General features: G+C 39.6%; 1 protein-coding gene across 3 annotated transcripts in view; it reads left to right on the top strand.

The window, feature by feature from the left end:
• Positions 1 to 5,820: 5,820 nt before the first annotated feature.
• FNBP1L (formin binding protein 1-like) overlaps positions 5,821 to 23,713 on the top strand; it is a 117,840-nt gene continuing 99,947 nt past the window's right edge. For all 3 annotated transcript variants that reach the window (XM_011991511.1, XM_011991514.1, XM_011991513.1), the window contains exon 1: positions 5,821 to 6,007. In XM_011991511.1, the coding sequence (XP_011846901.1) occupies positions 5,984 to 6,007 (24 nt within the window). In that variant the 5' untranslated portion in view covers positions 5,821 to 5,983. The remainder of the gene's footprint in view (positions 6,008 to 23,713) is intronic.

Genomic DNA, 23,713 nt, shown 5'->3' with positions numbered 1-23,713 from the left:
TCTGAGGAGGAAGAGGCCTTCTGCTTCTACTGAGCAAAGGCAGCCACCTTGAGCTTCTACAGCCCCTCATATTTATTGGGTAGAAAGAGCAGGGAGCGGGAGGTAACGATTGGTCGGCTACTTAATTGATCACAGGTTCACATTATTGCTAACAGGCTTCAGATGTGCCTAATCACAAGAAACACTTGTGCCTGGGGCGTGACTGCCCTCAGCATTCCTTCTGGGCGGCAGACACAGTTTGTCAGTTTGCCAACAACTTGCTTTCATAGGAACAGTCTGTTGTTTACTCATATAGCCTCCAGTGGCATACTGAGTTGATCACAAACCTCACTCTTTCGGCCTGCAACAATATTATAATAAATATCAAATGACAAAGAATTACAAATGTTAGAATTCTACTATGAAGATAGTAGAGGCAAAGATTACGGCAATGGATATGATTCTGTTACATAAGAGATGAAAAAGAACTTGTAATTGTATTAGACCCTGAGTATCCCAGACAATGTCTGAATGGACTCAATAAAATTAAAATTTATCATTTCATTTCAGAATTGTAGCTATAGTACGTTTTCATTTCCTTCCCGGCTAATCTACATAGGATTTAGACAGTGGTATGCTTATATTTAACAATCAGCGCTCCAGGGAAAAAGCCCTGATTTGAAGCATTTGCTAATTCTCACGGTATAAATACTCTTACCATGACTGCTATCAAGCTAACATTTTTTAACAACCTGTTTGCAAAATTCCTGAAAATTTAGCAATTTATTCTTTTGAATCTGTACAAGCTGATTTTATTTCTATGAGTTCACATGATGTACCTGTCTGGTTTTCATAAAAAGAAAACACAGAATGTTCGTTCTTTGTTAACTGGTGTGCATATCTTGAAATTTTTTATCACATGCCAAAAAAATTTCCAAACAAAACTCAACAACAAGAAAAAAGATAGGAATACTTTAAGAAATTAATATAAATTTTGAATGGGTTTGGGAAAGTACAACCAACACCTAGAGAAAACTATAACTTTTGTTCTACCAGGTCTCCTGCCCTGAAGAAAATTTAATATAAACAAATACCTAAACATTTTTAAAGTTACACAGTTCTATCATAATGCAGTGGGAAAAATCCAACCAACGTAGAAAAGTAGACATAAGTTACCTCTTTAAACACATCTATTCCATTTGATTTATATTGAATTTTCTTTTGTTTTTCCACATTTCACTGGAGCAATTACATGAAATGCTTTAACTAGATTCAGTAATGGCGAGTAGAATTCCAAAAAACATAAAATGGCCTCTCTGTCTCCCTCTCACTTTCTTTCCCTCTCTCTTTCTCTCTTTCTTCAGTGAGCCACCTTGAGCAATGCCCTTGAAGTTTTGGATTTCTTCCAATTCTTGGGTTGGAAAACTGGCAGTACAGAAAGTAGTGATGACTATTAACTAGCCAGTGCCATTCTTCATTTGGCTGGCATGGACTCAGCATGCTAGTGTGATCCCATTTTTGAAACATTAAAATGGTACTGCTCTTTGATTTTCTTCCTTAAGGTAGTTTTAGCTTGATTGTTCTGGCCTAGCTACTTGAAGGATAATTTTATTTCTGAACATTGTCTCTGTAGCTTTAATTTTAAGACAAAGTCTTAAGATTTGCAAATGACATGGGATTGATTTATGGTTGAAAGTTGATGTACTTGGACTAGTAAATTATTATATATCCAAGAATGCAGCAGTGAAAAACTTTGTTTCATATTTTGCCTTAACAAAGGATTCATGAAGGGAATATTCGAAACCAGAAAGGGCATTAGTTAAATGTTTATAACATAAAGAAATTATAAAAGGAACTTGCATTTGAATTACTACATAATATATGCAAAAGAAAATATAACACTAAGGGACTATTATAGACCAGAGTTCTATGATATGCCTGAAGAGAAAATGCATTCGATAAGTTATTTTTCATAATAAAAAGAGACACTGTAATAATTGTTTAAATTGCTAAAGCACCTTTGTAATTTAGGCCCTTTCAAGTTTACTTGTAGAGTAGCTTCATTGTATATGGAGAAAATAGAATAATATCATTTTCTTGATTTTTTCTTAGTATTATTACCTTATAAATTATGTAATATGAAATCAAAACTATGTGGTGATTGCCAAGATAGGTCAAGTAGCAAAAAAGTATAATTGGTTTGAAGATTTTTATATTTAATGATTCAAATTATGATATAGAGGTAGCATCTGGAATAAATTAATATTAGATTTCTACTATAATAAAGAGATATTTCTTTCAATATTCTGAAAGTTATGTTTTAACATTTTAAATTTAATTTACTTTAATCTTTTAAAATAAGAGATGGGGTCTTGCTATGTTGGCTGGGTTGGTCTTAAACTATTGACCTCAAGCAATCCTCCCACCTCAGGCTTCCAAAGTGTTAGGATTACGGGCATGAGCCACTGTACCTGGCCAGTTTTAACATTTTTAGAGATAAAAATTCTGTGTTTGAACTGCTTACAAAATGCCTTATCATGAGTCTATAAAGAATAAATTATCTGTAAAAGTAATTTAGTGCCAAAATGATTTTGATTATGTGAAAAATCATAGTCTTATAAACTGCCATACTGATAATATATATTTGTGTATGTGACTATGTGTATGTAAAATATCTCTGCATGTTTGTTGGCTGAATGCCTATATGCTATTTTAGAGAAGATTTGTTCTAATAGGAAATACTTTGAAATCTGATTAATCTTTATTATTTTTGTAACAAAATATAACACTAAACATTTATTTCTTTATTGTGGAAGTTTTCACTTTTTAATTATTTTTGCTTAAACATTGTTGAACCAGTGACTTTTAATGTCATGAAAGAATTTTATAAATTACAAATAATTCTTTAGAAGATATTATCTATTTAAGGTGGCAATATGAATTACATTAAAAATTTTATAGTAATGGAGGGTAACAGAAATTTTATTTAAATTTGAATATTAAACTTGATGCAGGGCTGGGTGCAGTGGCTCACTCCTGTAATCCTAGCACTTTCGGAGGCTGAGGTAGGAGGATCACTTGAGTCCAGGAATTTGATACCAGCCCAGGCAACCTTGTGAGACCTCTGTCTCTCCTAAATAAATAAATAAATAAAACAAAATAAAATTAGCCAGGTGTGGTTGTGTGCCTGTGGTCCTAGCCACTCAGGAGGCTGAGGTGGGAGGATCACTTGAGTCTGGGAGGTCGAGGTTGTAGTAAGCTATGATGGTGCCCAGCCTGGATGACAGGAGACTTTGTCTCAAAACAAAAACAAATAAGAAAACCCTTGATAACCCCCAAATTGAGCTTTTTGAAGAGAAATGAATTGTTTTAAGTGTGGACTCCTGCTTCAGAACCTTGAAAGAAGAAAAAATCTTCATGTAGGAGGTGAGCTTTATGTTCTATTGGGAAATTACATAAACAGCACGGTTGGGAATTTTAATGTGAACAGTAGATTATTTTACTTTAAAAGAGAAATCCTGGCTGGGTGTGGTGGTTCACGGCCTGTAATCCCAGAATTTTGGGAGGCTGAGGGGGTTGGATCGCTTGAGCCCAGGAGTTCAAGACCAGTCTGGGCAACAATGGCAAAACCCCATCTCTACAAAAAAAAATCCAAAAAATTATCCAGGTGTGGTGGCGAGCACCTATAATCCTAGCTACTTGGGAGGCTAAGGCAGGAGAATTGCTTGAGCCGGAAAGGCGAAGATTGCAGTGAGCCCAGATGGCCCTACTGCACTGCTGGGCAACAAAGCAAGACTGTGTCTCAGAAAAAAAAAAAAAAAAAAAGAGATAAATCCTTTAACTTCGGTTTAAATTATACTCTATAAGTCTTAGCTTTTATGACAATACTTAGATATAATAAATCTTGGTATTGCTGTGGTGCTAAATAATGAGATACTCATTTAATAAATCAATTTCCTGGCTGGGCACAGTGGCTAACGCCTATAATGCCAGCACTTTGGGAGGCTGAGGCAGGCAGATCACTTGAGGTCAGGAGTTCCAGACCAGCCCAACATGGTGAAACCCCGTCTCCACTAAAAACACAAAAATTAGCTGGGCGTGGTGTCGGGCGCCTGTAATCCTAGCTACTCGGGAGGTTGAGGCAGGAGAATTGCTTGAACCTGGGGGGTGGAGGTTGCAGTGAGCCAAGATCGCACCACTGCACTCCAACTTGGGCAACAGAGTGAAACGCCGTCCAAAAAAAAAAAAAAAAAAAAAATTCCATTTCCATTCCATTTTCCCTTACTAATTAGTGTTACTTACAATTGTAAAATACATTCATGATTCCAGGGAGTGATAGGAAGTGATAGGAGAGGCGGTTAACAATGTTAGGTGATATAAATAAACGAAGAAATTCTTTTGGAATAGAGGCAATGTGGAAAAATATTAGAAACTGTTGTTCCATGCTTCACAGGCTTTTCACTGCATGGTACAAACTTAAGCATTTAAAAATTGTCTATAACCCACTTGGAAGAGGGCATTCGTATGCTTAAAGTGGCCTCAGGGAAGGAGAGCAGAGAATTTAGGAAGATTAGCAACTGGGCTGTCTGGCTGTTGGCCTCAACTCCAAGAGGGAGCGCAGCTAGGCAAGGACACGGATTAAGCGGAAGAGGTTGGAACACCTGTGCAGGCCAGGTAGGGGAGGAGTTTCAATGCTGACAAAGAACCCGTTGGGAGAGCTTCCTAAAACACCCAGCTGTCATGACGCACTGAGGAGTACTCTACTAGTTGACTGCTTTGAAGTGTGTGTGTGCGCTTGCTTGCTTTAGGAGACAAGCTATTAATACTAAAGCATATGTTAGGGAGTTGCTCAGCGTACTTGATATCTAGTAGCACCAGCCAAGCTAGCTAACAGCCTTCCCATGGAGATAGGCCAAGAAGTAGCTCCATAGAGAAAAAAGGAAGTAGTGGACCTGCCTCCAAGGTTCCGATACCGGGACGTGAAAGAGATCTGAAGTTCCTAATAGGCTGTTTACACTACCAGAGAAAAATCTGGCTCCCATCCAACCCCCACCCACGAGGTGCCCATTCCAGAGATGGGGCAAGCTGCCTTCTCATCTTCGGTAGGTGACAGCTCGGCTCACATTTGTCCACGTCTTCCATCTCGTGCCTTGACAACATCCCCAAATGATTACTGGAAGAGCTGCCTCTTTTTATAATTTCCTGACAGAATTTATAAAATTAAACATTTAAAGACAGAATCGGGGACATGTTGCATTCACATTTGATGTTCAACCTGTGCACATTTTGGTGGTCCCCAAGAATCGTCATGTCAAAGCATCAGGCTCGAAAGATCACCTTAAGCATCAAGATTTAAAAAAATAAAACACAACTCTCCTCAATCTAAACTCTAGGATTTGGATGACGCTTCCCTGTCAAGGTTTCTCCCGCGTGGAGGAGACAAGAGGCAGGAAAGGCAGGTAACTGAAATTGCCTCATGTAAAGGGGCTCAGCGCAGAGGAGGAATGAGATAATAGCGGCGGTGGGATCTTTTCCCTTCTCTCCCTTTCTATCTTGGAAACGGGGTGCGAGTGTCGGCGGAGCGGGGGCAGTCCAAGCTCCGGGGTACCGGCGGGAGGAGACTCGACGAGCGAAAGGGGCCAGCGAGGGTGACCAGGTGCCCGCTGGGGGACCCCGCCGGCGGTGGCCAGGGGCGCCCAGGTCCTCCCCGATCCCAGGATGCACTGCGCCCCGCCCCCTCCCCGCGCCGCGTTCCGCCTCCCCTCGGCCCCGGCCCCCTCCCGCCCAGCTCGGGGAGGCGGGGACGCGGCGGCGGCGGCGCCTTCACCAGTCGCGTCTTTCTCACTCACTGGGGAGCCCGGCGGTGGCGGCACCTTTCGAGGCAGACCCGCTGAGCTGCTAGCCCGCCGGCCAGGGAGTGAGAGGTCGGATCGACTGACGGCAGAGCCGACAGACGGACGGACAGCGGCAACGCCAGACGGCCAGAGTCGCCTCAAGTTCCGCCATGAGCTGGGGCACAGAGCTGTGGGTGAGTGGGGGAAAGGGGCGCCCCGCATGGACCCCGGCCCCTGAGAAGCGCGGGTTGGGCGGGCGCCGCGGACCTTCGGCGGTGAGAGCGCGCACCGCGGTCCTTGGTACGGCGCTGGCGGAGGGTGAGGGTCTCGCTCCTCTTTGTGAGCAGACTCCTCTTCCCTTCTCGGTTGGGGGTCTAGGGGGCCGCTAGTCCGTGCTCCCGCCTTTGCCACCGTGGTGCGGCTCGGGCGGCGCCCGGGACGGCCGGGGGAGCAGCCCGCGGGCTACTGCGTCCGCCGTGATCCCCTCTTGTCCCTTCCTCCTCCGCCTTCACTTTCCCGACGCCTGGCTTCGCGCCCGGCGGCTCGTCTCTCCCTTTGTATCTCTTCTCCTGGAGGCGGGGGAGGGGGCCCATTGTCCCCAATGGGCGCTGTTCGAGGGCGGGGAGGGGACCGGCCGCGATCCCTCGCCCGGGCCAGGTCCGCGGGGCTAGGGCGTCGCCTGGCTGGGGCGGCGCGGGGAGCGGGGAGGCGCCTCCCAGAGCCCTCGCCCCAGGTATGGGGACCCAGGCGGCTTTGTTCGGAGCCCGGCCTCGGGCCAGCCAGGCCCAGCCCACGCTCCCATTTCCCTCTCTCTGCTTCTGTGCTTCGGGCGGGCACAGCTTCGAGGGACTCCGGTTTGGCCAACCCTGGCTGCAGCCTTTGGGCTGATGGCTTGGTTTTGGGGGCTGAATTAAATCGAGTGATTTAATTCAGGAAGCTAATTTTGCCAAAAGGAGCGTACGGTTTCCCTGTTGCTTTACTTCCCCTTCCGTTCTTTATTCTCACTTGTTCTTTCTCCTTCGTTCTCTCCTTCCTTTCCTCCCTGCCGTTCTTTGGCACAGGAGGCTCCAGACAATGCCCAATGTCTGGCCAAGGTACGGGCGGAGGGTAATAGGTCGGAGAATTTGCCCCTGGCGCCGGCGCGGAAGGGTGGAGGTGTAGAGGGCTGTGATTTCTCAGGTGCGGCCGGGGGAACTGGGGGCGTGGGGGCGCTGTTCCGAGAGCGGCCTGGCCTCAGCCACTCCCCTTTTTATTCCACCTGTGCCTGTTTTCTGTGCCTTTTGTTCGCGAGGATCTCGTGAAATCACTGCAGAGAAAGGGGAGAAATAACTTTTGAGTATGTGTGTGCCCGGCTAGGGTGGGAGTGAAAGCCGATCGGTTAATTGAAAGGCAAAATGTTTTCTTATTTTTCTCGTCTACTCATAGATTGGGAATCTTAGAACTGCGACACTTTAGAGTCCATCTAGTGAACGCTTACTTAGCTAGCCAGGAATCTCTTGTGCAACATTCTGGACAAGTGCTTACCCAGTCTGTAAACACACCACCCAAGAGAAAATACCTTAGGAGCCCCTTCATTCTGTTTCTTAGATAGCATTAATTGTTCTTATATTGGGGAGGATTGTGTGGAAAAGAATTATGTAAAGTTTAATCCTTTTACATTGGTTAGTTTCTCAGGCATTATTGGCCTTTTTTTCCTTACACTTTGTGCATTCTATAATTGATTATAGTGAATTATCAATGAAAGGAAATCGGTATAGTTTTATTTTCAATTTTTCAATTTTTTCATGCTTACCAGAGTGCATTCATCCATTTTTATAATTACAAAATGTTTTAATTTTTGCCTGCTTAAATGACTCGTGCTTCAAAAGAAATTAAAATATAAGTAGAATACTTTTAAAAAGTAAACATAGGAAAACAGTGGAGGCATGTTATTTAGATTTAACTCTTAAGTTTTAAAAAAAAATTCACCTTGTATCACACTAAAGAATAACAGTTTTAAGGGAAAACATTATTTTAGTGAATAATAAAATGTTATTTCAAAGTTTTTTTTTAAACTTATGGTACTACATAAGGAAACTATTCCATTTCTCTGCTGTCTCCTGTAATTTGGTTATTTACTTTCAGCATTTAAATAGTTTCTCAGCAATCTGAAAAGATAAACTGTAGAAGAGATGGGAATTTTTGTTCTAACTAAAATTTGTTTTATGTCCTTTGGAAATTCTGAAAAAAGATTTTTAATTTTTCTCTTAACATTTAGCACATCTCCATATTTTAAGATTTTTAGTTTGAGGATTTGAGGGAAACATTTATTAGAAACTAAGTAATGTAGAATCAACTAATACCAACTTGGTGTCTAAAACTTAGATAAGCAGAACTTGGTGTAGAGGACTATTGTTGGGACTAGAAGAAACCTTAGGAAAATTTGAGTATGCTTCCTATTTTTACTGTTCTCAGTTTTGAAAAAGGATTGTACTTCCAATGGATTGTAATGTAATACAAACACCTGTACTGTGCTCTTGCCATTGAGGAATTCGAGGTTGGGAAATTCTCTTGAAATTTTGGATTTAGAAACCAGTTATCCTATTATTTCATGTTTAGAATCACATTACTGTCCCAAAGAGTTAATTATTGAGAATATGTTGTTACAGAAAAATGATATGTAGCCATGCACTTAAACCTAAGTCTGCTTCTTGTAACAATCATTGGAGTTTTTTTTTTTTGCTGTTTTAATGCTTCTTAAGTCTTATGTTAAATTTGAGAAAAGACAGGAATTCAATAGAACGACTCTAATACTGACTTTGGGGGACTTTTTTTTAGTGATAAGCTAAGTAGGTCGTGTCAGACTTTGGTTGTGTAGTTGTTAGGGGACATGAATTAACTTGTAATAAATTTGAGCTGTGCTTACAAGGATTTCTAGTGTTCCAAATGAGTAAATAAGTTGGTGAATGTATACTACAGTCACAGTTTTGCATTGTATTCTGGGTAATACCAAAGAAAGAGATGATACTGTGTTCACTTCTTCAGGATGCACGGTAGCATCTTAGGCATTGCTTACTATGTTCATTTCTTTATTACATAGCAAGAATGGATGGATCAGATAGAGAGCCAAATATGAATTAATAATTTCACAAAGCACAGATTTTGAAATTATTTGCTTTTTTTTTAAACAGGGAAATTAGAGATTGAAAAAGACCTATGTTTAGTAAATAAGTTTTACTTATTAAGAAATAGGTTTTTAGTTTTTTGAGGACCTGGTTAAAGTTCAACAGACAAAAATCTGTGTATGGGTTGTGAATGTGTGTATAGATACGAAAAAAAATATATGGCTGAGCACCTCACATACATATGATTTACTGAAAATTTTGCTACCCAAGGGAAATGCTGGATAAATCTGGTAGTTAGAAGATGGATTCAAATACCTGATTTAATTTATAAGTGCATATAAATATTTTTTATGCCTTAATTTCCTGGTCGATATAATCTTTGGTCCTTAGTTTAAGAATGTATAATTTAAAAGCCATTGTTATTTTCATTATATTATTTATATTATTATTATTTTTGAGGCAGAGTGTCTTCTGTTGCCTAACCTGGAGTGCAGTGGTACGATCTCGGGTCACTGCAACCTCAGCCTCTCAGGTTCAAGCCATTCTCCCACCTCAGCCCCTTGAGTAGCTGGGATTTCAGATGCACAGCACCATGCCCAACTAATTTTTGAATTTTTAGTAGAAACGGGGTTTCACCATGTTGGCCACGCTGGTCTGGAACTCCCAACCTTGTGATCTGCCCGCCTCGGCATCCCAAAGTGCTGGGTTTATAGGTATGAGCCACTGTGCCCAGCCTTCATCGTATTATTAACTAAATGCATTTGACAAAGCTTATATCTTTTTGGAAGACATTGAAAAATGTGGGTTGAGTGATAGATTAGGTGGATAATTTATGTATTACCCTCAATCTTAACCTTTTAATGCGTCATTATCTTGACTTCATAGCACTTTATATAGGACTTACATTTACATTGTAAGTGACTAGAATGTCCTTGAGTGTAGAAAGACTGGATTCATCTTTGTTTTCACTGAACAAAACAATGCTTGTAGGTGATCATGCATGTTTTGTCCAATTGCATTGATAGTTGATTGCATTACCCAGAGTATTAGTGACTAATTAGCAAGTGTATCTTTAGGGTTCTCAAAGCCTTTGTAGGTGATGATAGGTTAGGTGATCTAGATAACAGCTCAAGAAAGTCTAAAGCTGAAACCAAAATTATAAAGTTAAGTTTTATTTACTTGGGTTAAACATTTTTATCAAGTAAAATGGTGAAAGGATGGGGAAGAAAAGACCTACAGGTAATTTCTGGTGAATTTACTTGATTGATAGCTTGGTAATGTGACTGCCTAAGTAATTGATGAAATCTTAGGCCACATTAATAGATTTATCTGTGAAAAGGAATTGGGTCTCATAGTCTACTGGTTAGACCATATCTGTAATATATATGTATATTTTTAGAGATAGGGTCTTGCTATACTCTCAGGCCTGTCTTGAACTCTGTGCTCCACAATTGTCCTGCCTTAAGCTCCCAAGAAGCTGGGACTGTCTATAATATTGACTTTAATTTTACTTCACATTTTTTAGAGGGTGCTTGTCTAGAGGAGGTTGACAAAGAAAATTCATTATTAATGTAAACTGAATTGCTTCTCCAAAAGTAAATGAAAGGCCATGAAACTGCTGTAGGAATTCAGTTTTGTTTTAAAAACACAATAATTATTTTGTGTCTATTATATGGGAAGCACTGTTATGTTTGGTGAGATTTATGAAGGCTTATGATATTGGCCCTGCCCTGACAAAAGGTGGAGTTACTTTGAAGTGATATTACTTTACTAACTCCAAAATACTCCCCTACATTGATACTACTGCTCAGAATGCCCTCTGTTGACCAATTCCTATCAACCCCATGCCTCCAGACTATCCATTCTGGATATTATGTTTCTTATGGGACTACCACCTTATATTATAGTTATTTCTTGTGCATTCAAATCTTAGGGAAATTGTCATGATATAAATACTTATATCTTACATTCCCTTTTGTTGGCAGAAATTGTTGTGTTCAACATTGTATTACAGATGTTATTGCTGTTAGTTAAGGAGGATGAGTGAGAGGTATCAAGATATCTGTTTATGTCACCATTCCGTAATGACTATAATAAGTTGGAAGCTGGAGAGCTGCCTCTAACCAGTATCTCCTTTGCATTGCGGCTCATACTCCATTTACTTCCACTTGCTTTCCCTGCCTTTTTCTTAAAATATTTGCTCTTTCTCCTTCCCCCACCCTATAAACCTATAAAATATGATTTTGGCTGGAAATTTTAAAAATACTTACTCTACCAAGTTTTTCCCCTATCAGCTAGTTTGTAGAGAGAAAATATGGCAAGAGAATAGTAATGACTTATAATTGTCAAATACCGTCTGTGCATATCAACAAGTGCTGTCTTATTTAATAATCTTCAATCTTTAAACATTTTTACTTCAATAGCAAAAAAAAAAATCTGTCTTGGGGAATATATCTATAGAATATTAAAAACTGGTAGGAAAGGTTATATAAAGGTTTTGTTTTATAGAATGTAAAAGCTGTTCCATATTTCAATTCAGGCCATGTCTGTCTAATACATCTAAAACATGTAAACAGGACTGAGGCTTGTTCATTCAACACATGTTTATTTCATGCCTATTATGGCTTCAGCACTAAGCTAGGCTTTGTGGGGCATACTAAAAGAATCAGTTAGATATCAGCATGAGCCTCAAAGCAACCCTAAAACAAGTAGAAAGTAATAGATGGACTTCAGGGCTGTGAAAAATGACTTTTCATTCTAGACATCACAGGAAAATCTTTAGGAAGACTCTGTCACTTGACCTAGGTTTTGGAATAAGAAGGGTTATGCAGGTGGGGGTTCCTGAGAAGTTTCTAGAGGGCAGATACTGTGTCTTACTCATTGCTTATTCATTGTCTGATTCATTGCTCTATCCTGCCTGGCTTAGAGCCTGACATTATTAGGCTCTTTAATAAATGTTTGCTGGACTGACCTGAGTCTAGTGTTACGTTTGACTTGAATTTGAGTGCAGAATGTCTGAAATTAGTGATAAAGGGTAGACTGGAACCAGGCAGGCAAAGAGGTTGGTCTGGCTGCTTGATTCATGAACCTTTTGTGTGCATGTATGTGTGTGACTGTATGTGTGTGTGTGTGTGTGTGTGTGTGTGTGTGTGTGTAGTTATGCATTTGCATATAATCAACCCACTTTTCAGACCATTTAAAAATTCACAGAAGGAAGTCTTAGTTTGTTGGTAGAAAGGATTACTTCTTGCTTCTGAATACTTTGGTGGCAGGAGGGGAATACCTCTGGGTTTTAGAAGATGAAAGTGTATTTATTTTATCACCCATGCAAGAATATTTGAAGGACGTTATTTCCTTTAATAATATGCTACTGATTTGAAATCAGTTTTATTTTTAAATATAATTACTACAACTTGTTTATACTGTTTTTTCTTTCCCCTTTATCTGTGACTTTATACTGTAGGCCCTCCATATCAGTGATTTCCACATCTGTGGATTCAACCAACCATGGACTGGAAATACTAATTAAAACAATCATACAACAATAAAAATAATACAAATCTAAAAACAATACAGCATAACAACTATTTACCCATGCCATTTACATTGTATTAGGTATTATAAACAATCTAGAGATTACTTAAATCTAGAGATTACTTAAAATATATGGGAGGATGTGTGTAGATTATGTGGGTTATGTGCATATACCGTGCCATTTTATTTTTATTTATTTATTTTTTGAGACAGAGATTTATTTATTTTTTGAGACGGAGTCTCACTCTCGCCTAGGCTCTAGTGCAGTGGCGTGATCTTGGCTCACTGCAAACTCCGCCTCATGGGTTCATGCCATTCTCCCTCCTCAGCCTCCCGAGTAGCTGGGACTACAGGTGCCCGCCACCACGCCTGGCTTATTTTGTTTTGTAGTTTGAGTAGAGACGGGATTTCCCCGTGTTATCCAGGATGGTCTAGATCTTCTGACCTTGTGGTCTGCCCGCCTCGGCCTCCCAGAGTGCTGGGATTACAGGCGTGAGCCACCGTGCCTGGCCTATTTATTTTTTTTTAGAGATAGGGTCTTGCTGTGTCACCCAGGCTGGAGTGCAGTGGCACAATTATAACTCACCGCAGCCTCAAACTCCTGGACTCAAGTGATCGTCTTGCATCAGCCTCTCAAGTAGCTAGGACTCCAGGCATGTGCCATCATACCCAGCTAATTTTTTTTTTGTAGAGGCAAGATCTCGCTGCATTGCTCTGCTGGTCGTGAACTCCTGGCCTCAAGTGACTTTCCTCCCTCGGCCTCCCAAAGTGCTGGGATTATAGGCATGAGCCACTGTGTCTGGCCCCATGCCACATGCCATTTTATAAGGGACTTGAACATCCATGGCGAATACCAGTGCTGGTGGACAACTGTATTTTTACTTCTATATCAGTTTAGGTATCAGTGCTTTTTCTGGAGGTGAGAGGGTGTTCACTGGGAAAATGCAGTTAGTTTTGATTCCCACACTTCTGCTTTAATTCCTAGTTTCATGAGCTGATTTATATGCTAAGAGTATTCTAATAACAAAATATTTTAGAATATTTGAAACATCACCTAATTGATGACAATGATAAATGCTCTAAAACTGCAAATTGTGCTTTAGAAATAAACATAATCTATTAGTGTTACAGATAATTTTAATATTGTCATCTGTGCCTTTCAGCATTTTCCTTTTTTCCCCAAAATAAGTTGTATTAACTTCTATGATTGGTTTTACAGAATTTTTGTTGACTAGTTCTTTGAAACCTCTTTTATACCATAGAGGGATGCTGTCGGGCATTGTGAGATGTTACCTACTTGGGCATGGGGATACTCCCCTCTAGTGTCAACTATTTGGGAGGTTGAGGCAGGAAGATCGCTTGAGCCCAGCAACTTGAGTCCAGCCTGGGCAATATAATGAGACACTGTCTTCAAGGAAAAAAAATGTCTGACTGCTTTTTGTAATGTGGGGGTCAGCATTTAGAATCTGTTTGGAGCCCAAGAAAAAAAATCTGTAATAACAAGGATAAAAGTTTATGTAAAGTGTCCATGTTGAATCCAAATTAGTTATTCACGTTTGGCAATTAGGGGCATTTTTTTCCTCAAGTTCTTGATAGAGAACTAATTAGCAGACTTTACAAATATCTCATGAAAGATGGGAAATACTAGTATTTGTATACTTGTTATAGTTTGAAAAGAATCAATGTATAGAGTGAGATTTTACTATTTTTGGCACACCATAATTTTGTTGTTTTTAGGGAGTAAAGGATATCTGTTTTGTTTCTGCTGTGTCCTTGCTGCATACCCAATTTATAGATAAGGAGCCAGGTGCAGCTGCTCATGCTTGTAATTCCAGCGCTTTGGGAGGCCAAGGTGCGTGGATCTCTTGAGCCCAGAGAAACCAGCCTGGGCAACATGGTGAAACCCTTTCTCTACCAAAAAAAAAAAAAAAAAAAGCAGAAATAAGCTGGGCGTGGTGGTGCGCACCTGTAGTCCCAGCTACTCAGGAGGCTGAGGCGGGAGGATCACCTGAGCCGAGGAGTCGAGGCTGCAGGGAGCTGTCATCTGCCACTGCACTTTAACTTGGGTGATAGAGCAAGACCCTGTCTCAAAAAAGAAAAAAAAAAGATTATAATGGTTGCTTTTGGGGGAGTATTTACTGGAGATGGCAAGCCATTGAATCCCACTATTGATTCAGCCAATTTTAGTGCTTAATATATGCCAATTCCTTTTCTTTCTTATCTTTTTTGAGACAGGGTCTCACTTCCATAGCCCAGGCTGGAGTGCAGTGGTGCCATCACAGCTTACTGCAGCCTCGACCTACCTGACTCAGGTGATCCTCCATCCTCAGCCTCCTGAGTAGCAGGACTACAGGTGCTTGCCACCACACCCGGCTAATATTTGTATTTTTTGTAGAGATAGCATTTAGCCATATTGCCCAGGCTGGGATCTCCGGGGCTTAAGTGATCCATCTGCCTCAGCCCCCCAAAACGCTGGGGATTACAGGTGTGAGCCACTGCGTCTGACCTCCAACCACTATTCTGAATTGTATCACCATTGGTTACTTTTGTAGGTTTTAAAATTTCATATAAATGATACCATATGATAAGTACTCTTTTGCACCCTCTTCCATTTAACATCTGTTTTCTTCCATTTTGCATTTTCTTCCTTGATATCTGTGCGAATCATCCTTCCGTGGTTAGTTGCAATGTTCTATTTTATGTACAGAATTTGTATTTTCTTCTGCCGTTTGCTTGGGGTGATTACTGGTCTGGGACTACCTTAAGCCAGTTTTAAGATGTGCAGTTCTCTTGTGTGGTTGTTGGATTTTGATTTTTTTTCCCTGTGCCTCTTGCTGATTAGCAAAACAGAGATTCTAATTTTTCAGGATTGGCAAACATCCTCAGGGCAAGAGTAGCTTATGTGCTCTTTTACCTTTCTGGATTCTCCTTCTTACTTCACATTTCTTGGCTTGTCTTCTTGGATGATTTAAAATTTTTGAAATATATTTCATCCAGATTTTTTATTCAGTTAAATAGCGGTAGTTGACAACTTAGCCCTCCATTACTGGAAACGGAAATTTCTTATAATAAGTTTTTAATTTTTGCTATTTTTATTTCTAAGAGCCGTGTTTTTTTGGTTTTGTTTTCTAAATGTAATTTTAAAATAGCATTTTCTACTTGTATCTTGGAGCAATATCTTCTCTTGGTTCTTTTTATAGATCAAAGACAGGTTTTTGAGGAGGAAAACTGGATATCCACATGCAGAAGAATGAGTGTTTTGTTTTTAGATAGAGATGGGGTCTACCACGTTGCCCAGGCTGGTCTTGAACTACTAGGCCCAAGTGATCCTCCTGCCTCAGCCTCCCAAAGTGTTGGGATTACAGGCATGAGCTACTGTGCCTAGCCCAGAAGAATGAAACTAGACCTTCATGTCACACCATATACAAAAATCAACTTAAAATGGATTAAAGACTTAAACATAGGACCTGAAACTGTAAAAATACTAGAAGAAAATATAGTTCTATGATATTGATCTTGGCAGAGATTTTTTAGTTACGACTCCAAAAACATAGGCAACAAAAGCAAAATGGACAAGAGGGATTACATCAAACTAAAAAGCTTCTACACAACAAAGGAAGCAATCAACAGAGTGAAAAGACAGCCCAGGGAATGGAAGACTATTACAGTAATCCCCCTTCAGTTTTGCTTTTTGTGGTCAACTGTGGTGTGAAAATATTAAATGGAAATTTTCAGAAATAAACATTCACATAATGTTTGTTACCATTTATTATTCTAATTGTTCTCTTATTAGTTATTGTTGTTAATCTCTTACTGTGCTTAATTTATAAATTGAACTTTATCATAAGTATAGAAGTATAGGAAAAACAGTATAGACCCGTATAGGCTTTGGTACTACACAAGGTTTCAGGCATCCACTGGGGGTCTTACAATGTATCCTCTGTGGGCTGAGTGTGGTGGCTCATGCCTGTAATCCCAGCACTTTGGGAGGCCAAGGTGGGTAGATAACTTGAGGCCAGGGATTTGAGACCAGCCTAGGCAACATGGCAAAACCCCGTCTCCACTAAAAATACACAAATTAGCCAGGTGTGGTGGCATGCGCCTGTGATCCCAGCTACTCCAAGAATCACTTGAACCCAGGAGGTGGAGGTTACAGTGAGCTGAGATCACACCACTGCACTCAGCCTGGATGACACAGCGAGACTCTGTCTCAAAAAAAAGAAAGAAAATAAAAAAGAACAGAGTGTATCCCTGTGGATAAAGGGGGACCTACTATATTTGTAAACTATGCATCTGATAAGGGGTTAATACCCAAAATATGTAAGGAACTCAGACAACTCAGTAGCAAGAAAACAACTTGATTAAAAAAAATGGGCTGAGGACCTGAGTGTACATTTCTTGAAAGAAGACGTGTAATTGGCCAACATGTGTATGAAAAAATGCTCAACATCTCTGATCATCAGGGAAATGCAAATTAAAGCCCCGATGAGATACCACCTTACACCTGTTATAGGGCTATTACTAAAAGAAGGAAAGATAAATGTTGGTGAGGAGGTGAAGAAAAGGGAACCCTTGTACATTGTTTGTGGGAATGTAAATTAGTGCAGCCATTATGAAAAACAATATGACAGTTCCTCACAAAATTAAAAATAGAATTGCCATATGGCCTAGCATCCCACTTCTGTGTATTTATCCAAAGGACAGGAAATCAGTATGGTGAAGAGATACCTGCACCCACTTTCTTTGCAACGTGATTCACAATAGCCAAGATACAGAATTCCTATGATTTGAATGTTTGTGGCCCCTCCAAAATACAAGTTGAAGCTTAATCTCCAATGCAAGAGTACACATTAAGTGCCCTTTCTCTGAAATAGTTAGAGAAGACCAGAAGTGTTTTGGATTTCAGATTTTTTTTTGTGATTTTTTTTTTGGGGGGATATTGGAATATTGGCATTATACTTACCAATTGAGCATCCCAAATCAGAAAATCCAAAACCTGAACTGTTCCAATGAGCATTTCCTTTGAGCATCATGTTGGCACTCAAAAGGTTTTGGAACATTTCCGATTTTGGATTTTCAGATTTGGGATGCTCATTCTGTTTTAAGCAGTGGGGCCTTTAGGAAGTGATTAGTCTGTAAGGGCTCTGCCTTCATGAATGGGATTACAGCCCTTATAAAAGGACTTGAAGGAGAGAGTTCACACTTTCCATTCCTGTTTGCCCTTTTGATGTGTGAGGACATAGCACCAAGGTGCTATCTTGGAAGCAGAGAGCAGCCTTCATCAGATACCAATTTTCCTGGCACCTGGATTTTGTACTTCCCAACCTCCAGAATGAAGACAAATACATTTCTGTTCTTTATAAGTTACCCAGTCTCAGATATTTTCTTTTAGCAGCACAAATGGGACTGAAACAGGAAGCAATGTAAATGTCCATCAGTGAATGAATGGATAAAGAAAATATATATTCTCACAATGGAATACTATTCAGTCCTGAAAAAGAAGGAAATCCCAGGCACATGTTTTCAGGATCTCCTGGGGGCTGTGTCACAGAAAAAAGAAAAAGAAAAAAAGGAAATCCTGTCATTTACGATAACATGGATGAACCTGCAGGATTTCATGTTAAGTGAAATAAGCCAGGCACGGAGAGACAAATATCACATCATCTCACTTACGTGTGGAGTGTAGAGAAGTTGATCTCATAGGAACAGAGCAAAATGATGGTAACCAGAGGCTGGGTGTGGGGAGAATTGGGAAGATGTTTGTCAAAAGACTTAAACTTTCAGTTGTGCAGGAAGAATAAGTTAAAGAGATCTATTGTACATCATGCTGACTACAGTTAATAATGTATACTTGAAAATTGCTATGAGGATAGTTTTATATCATAAATATATACAATTTCTACTTGTCAACTAAAAATAAAAAAAATAGATTTTTTGTTTGTTATGTTTAGTTTTCTTATCTTTGCATAATATTGTAACCTCCAAGTTTGCATTTTTTTTCTTTGTCAGTTTTGGTTTCTGTCTTTCATGTTAGAGGCTTTCCTCAAGTATTTTATGATTCCAGGACTCTGGAAAGATGTTTGTTAAAACTTAGGGCATACTGAGCTCTGATATACTCTACCTGTAAGTTTAGAGTTTGGGTTGTTTGAAGTTTTTGATCCTTTTAAAGGAATTTTTCTTCTTGATTTACCCTGGAGTGTTCAAATCCGCTTTCTCTTTTCCAGTCCTTTTGTGAAAGCCCAGGAGGTATGCAGAGTCTTTCCAGGGTAGAAGCAAGTTGAAGTGTTGATGTCACATATACCATTGCTGTTTATGGTGTTGAGAGCACAATTTGAATTTTTTTTTTTTTTAGTCAGGTGCTTAAACAAATAGCTTGTCTTACGTAACAAGAAATTTGGAGGTAGACCATCGCTGGCATGGGTTCACGAGATCAACACTCTCAGAGTCAGCATGTGCAATTGTTTTGGACTTTCCCTCGAAGTTATAAGGTGATAGTTGCAGTTCTAACCATCATGTTTGTATTTAAGGCCAAAAAAAAAGCAGGGGACAACATCAACAGTGTTTGCCTCTTTATCACGAATGCAAAAGCTTTTCTAGAAACCCTACAAAAAACATCTTCTGCAGAGCTGGGTGCATTGGACCTGAACAAAATTAGGATTCTATTAGGAAGAAGAGGAATAGGTATAAGGTATGCCAAAGCATAGAATATATGATCTCTGTCTCTAAGGAGTTAATGATGGCTTAGTAGAGGGAAAACAAATATGTGGATATTTGAATTATTACATGGGAGTTAAGGGTAATAATACAGGTAACTGATCAGGAATTTTTTTTTTTTTCTTTTTTTGAGACAGAGTCTTGCTCAGTTGCCCAGGCTGGAGTGCGGTGGCATGATCTGGGCTCACTGCAAGCTCCGCCTCCTGGGTTCACGCCATTCTCCTGCCTCAGCCTCCCGAGTAGCTGGGTCTACAGGCGCCCGCCACTACGCCTGGCTAATTTTTTTGTATTTTTTTTTAGTAGAGACAGGGTTTCATCGTGTTAGCCAGGATGGTCTCAATCTTCTGACCTCGTGATCCTCCCGTCTAGGCCTCCCTAGAGTGCTGGGATTACAGGCGTGAGCCACTGCGGCCGGCCCGATCAGACATTTTAAGAAGAGATGACATCTTCATGGATCTCACAAAGCCCACCATCATTTTAAGAGTCCTGTTGGTAAAGGGCTCGTGTGTCTTAGCTGGACTCCATGGACTACTTACTTGTCACACACCATGCCATGCTGACATCACCTGCCAGAATGGAAGGGTGTTTTGAGCAAGTATCCAGAATTGATGGGCAGTGCATGGTGGAGTTGACCCGACTCTAGTCAGATGAGAAGATACGTTAGGGACTGAGGAAAGAGTCATGAAACAAAAGGCCAGAAATTTATTTTGTGAGTAGAAGGTTTCCCGGGATGTTGGAAACAAAGATCTATATTTAACCCAGATCTCTTAGTCACCTAAATATAATACCAAGCTATAAATTTGTCTACAGAGAGTAAGAGGCCATCAGCCTGGAGTTACTTTTTTTTGAATTGATAGACTTTATTTTTTAGAACACTTTTAGATTTACTTAGAAATTGAGAAGGTATTTATTATTCCTTCTGCCCCAGTTTCTCCTATTATTAATATCCTACTTTAGTATGGTACGTTTGTTGTAACTAATGAACCAATATTGATACATTATTATTAACTAAAGGCCACAGTTTATTAAGGTTTCCTTAGTTTTTACCTAATGCCCCTTTTTTGTTCCATATTACGTTTAGTTGTATGTCTCCTTCGACACATGGCAGTAACATTTTCTCAGACTTCCCTTGTTTTTGATAACTTTGAAAATTTTGAGGAGTACTGGTCAAGCATATTGTAGGATACCCCTTTATTGGAAAATGTCTGATGTTTTTTCATGATTAGACTGGAGTTATGGGTTTTGGGGAGGAAGACAATATGCCATTTGCATCACGTCATTTCAAGGGTATCTGTTATCGACAGGATTTTATCACTTTTGGCATTGATCTTGGTCACCTGGCTAAAGTAGTGTTTATCAGATTTTTCCACTGTATTTTTTTCTCCTCCTTTTTCTATACTGTACTCTTGGGAAGGAAGTCATTATGTATAGCGAAAACTGAAGGAGAGGGGAGTTATGCTCCCATCCTTTATGATAGAGTATCTACATAATTTATTTAAAGTTCTTTTGCACAGAAGATTTGTCTTTTCCCCTCCATCTGTTTATTCATCAGTCATTTATTTATATCAGTATGAACTGATGGATATTTACTTTGTACTTTGAGTTATAATCCGAGACTATTTCATTAGTTTTTTTGCTCAGATTATTGTAGCTTTTGACCATTTGAGCTCTTTTGGTTGGCTTTTGTGTCTTTTTAACAGACTTTCATCAATAAGGATTTTCTTTTAAAGCACTTCCTTACTTTCTGGGACTGTAAGATATGTGATCCAGGCTCATTTTGTGCATTTCCTGCCCGAAACCTAGAATAAGCCATTTCTTCAAAGAGCCCTGGTTCATTTTGTTGTAGAATAGTGTTAGAAACAGATCTGGGTGCTAGCTGTGCTCATTGCTACTGCTGTATCATTTTTATAGGCCCTCTTAGCTTAACAAAAAATATATGTTTGTATACTAACCTGTATATAAGATGCTCCTTAGGATGGGGTTGTGTTCCAGTTAACCAATCGTAAAGTTGAAACTGTTCTCAACCGTAAGTTGGGAACCGTCTGTGTACATATTTATAAATATTTCTGTATGTAACCATCTGTATTAAATTAAATCTGAGTTCTCACTGATACCTCCAAATCTAATCCGTTACCACATGTGTCTTTCTAGCCTCCTTCCTTGCTTATCCGTAAATTCCTAATCCAGTGATTTTCTCTACCTGCCATCCATTTGCTTAATCATTTATTTCCAGTATATATGTATAGCAGTATTAGAGTTGTTAACTTATATCCCTGTGGGAAACAACTCTGTCAACTGGAGTACATTGATTATGTGCAGTTCTTTGCATTTGGTTTTAGGCTCTTCGTTTCCAAAGTTACTTACGTCAGCACCTTTTCTCATCCCCTTCAGTGAGTTTGTTTCATACGTTTGTGAAACAGATTCTCTTATCACATTTTACATTCTGTCTTGAGATTCTCTGACTTCCTAAATAATTTTTAAAACTTGCATACATTAACTTTCATTCTTTGTGCTGTGAAGTTCCGTAGGTTTTGACAAGTGCATAATGCCATGAATCCAACATTACAAGATCATGTAGAATAGTTTCACTACCTTAAAAATCCCCTGTGGCCTACCTCATACACATAAGGGCAGCTACCATAAGAACAACAGAAAATAAATGGTGTTGGCAAGGATATGAAGAAATTGAAACCCTTGTGCCCTTTTGGTAGGAATGTAAAATGTTACTGTGCCGTGGAAAGCAGTGTGGTGGTTCCTCCAAAAATTAAACGTATGATTCAGCAATTTCACTTCTGAGCATATACCCAAAGAATTGAAAGTAGGGTTTTGTTTTGTTTTGTTTTTCAGAAGAACAAAGATTTATTGAGTAGCTACAATACATACTGATCTTCTCCTTGTAATTATAAAGATATGTACAATTTTCTCTAATTTATGCTCATTCAACATAGGAACCTGCAATCTGGTATACTATTTACTAAACACAATATTTGTATTCTGAAAATTGCCTCTATGTTTCTGTCATATGTCTCTGGAATCCCAGTTACATGTTTGTTGGATCTTCTTGCTCTATCCTCCACATCAATAAAACATTCACTATGTATATTTCTATACTGTGTTCTATTTTCTTTTTACAGATTTTTTTCAATAAATTTTAGGATAAATTATGTTAATTGGTTGGTTGACACATTCATTGTGTTTCACATTTTAATCATAATATGTTTTTTTCTTTTCTACAAATTCTATTTTGCTTTTTTCCAAATAGTCAATTTCTTTTTCCTTTTTTTTTTTAGACGGAGTCTCGCTCTGTCACCCAGGCTGGAGTGCAGTGGCGTGATCTCAGCTCACTGCAAGCTCCACCTCCTGGGTTCATGCCATTCTCCTGCTTCAGCCTCCTGAGTAGCTGGGACTACAGGCACCCAGCACAGTGCCTGGCTAATTTTTTGTATTTTTAGTAGAGATGGGGTTTCACCATATTAGCCAGGATGGTCTCAATCTCCTGACCTCGTGATCTGCCTGCCTCGGCCTTCTAAAGTGCTGGGATTACAGGCATGAGCCACCGTACCTGGCCAATTTCTTGTTCTTTAATCATACTTTCAATAGCGGCCTTTAAACATATTAAACATAATTATTAAATTATTACCTAATAACTTAAATACCTAGTTTGACGTTATTGCTGACTCTCATTCAAGATGTGAGCTGTTTACTTGTGTGTTTAGTGAATTTTAATCAGAAGTTCATGTTACTTTAAATTTATCTGCAGGAACCATTGAGGCTTGAGTATAACATGTGTTCCTCCAGAAATGATTTCTGTTACTTCTGTCGGGTACCTTGGGGACGATACTAACCCAGAATCCATATAAGCAATAATTTTGACTTGGGGGTTTCTCAGGGCCACAATAGTCGTAAGATTTAGGCTACATAGCTAGATAAGTAGAAGTTTGAGGCTAAAAATCATCAGGGGAAAGTTTTTCACTTTCTCCCAAACTAAGGCTGAGAGAATTATGCATATCATGGTTTCATTTTGTGGGGTCAGGTTTTTCTATTTTGCCCTGAGAGAATGTTACCCTTTGGGAGGCCCTGTTTCAGTGTCATGAGGGTTGTCTCTTTTTTCGGGGGCAGGGGAGTTATTTTTTATTGTACTTTAAGTTCTAGGGTACATGTGCACAACGTGCAGGTTTGATACATAGGTATACGTGTGCCATGCTGGTTTGCTGCACCTTCAACTCATCATTTATATTATGTATTTCTCCTAATGCTATCCCTCCCCGAGACCCCCAATCCCCTGACAGGCCCCAGTGTGTGATGTTCCCCACCCTGTGTCCAAGTGATCTCATTGTTCATTTCCCACCTGTGAGTGAGAACATGTGGTTTTTGGTTTTCTGTCCTTGTGATAGTTTGCTGAAAATGATGGTTTCGAGCTTCATCCATGTCCCTGCAAAGGACATGAACTCATCCTTTTTTATGGCTGCATAGTGTTCCATGGTGTATATGTGCCACATTTTCTTTATCCAGTCTATCATTGATGGACATTTGGGTTGGTTCCAAGTC

The sequence above is a fragment of the Mandrillus leucophaeus genome, unplaced genomic scaffold (genome assembly GCF_000951045.1).
Source record: "Mandrillus leucophaeus isolate KB7577 unplaced genomic scaffold, Mleu.le_1.0 Scaffold397, whole genome shotgun sequence".
NCBI classification, from domain to species: Eukaryota; Metazoa; Chordata; class Mammalia; order Primates; family Cercopithecidae; genus Mandrillus; species Mandrillus leucophaeus.
This window is presented reverse-complemented; position numbering and strand designations above follow the sequence as displayed.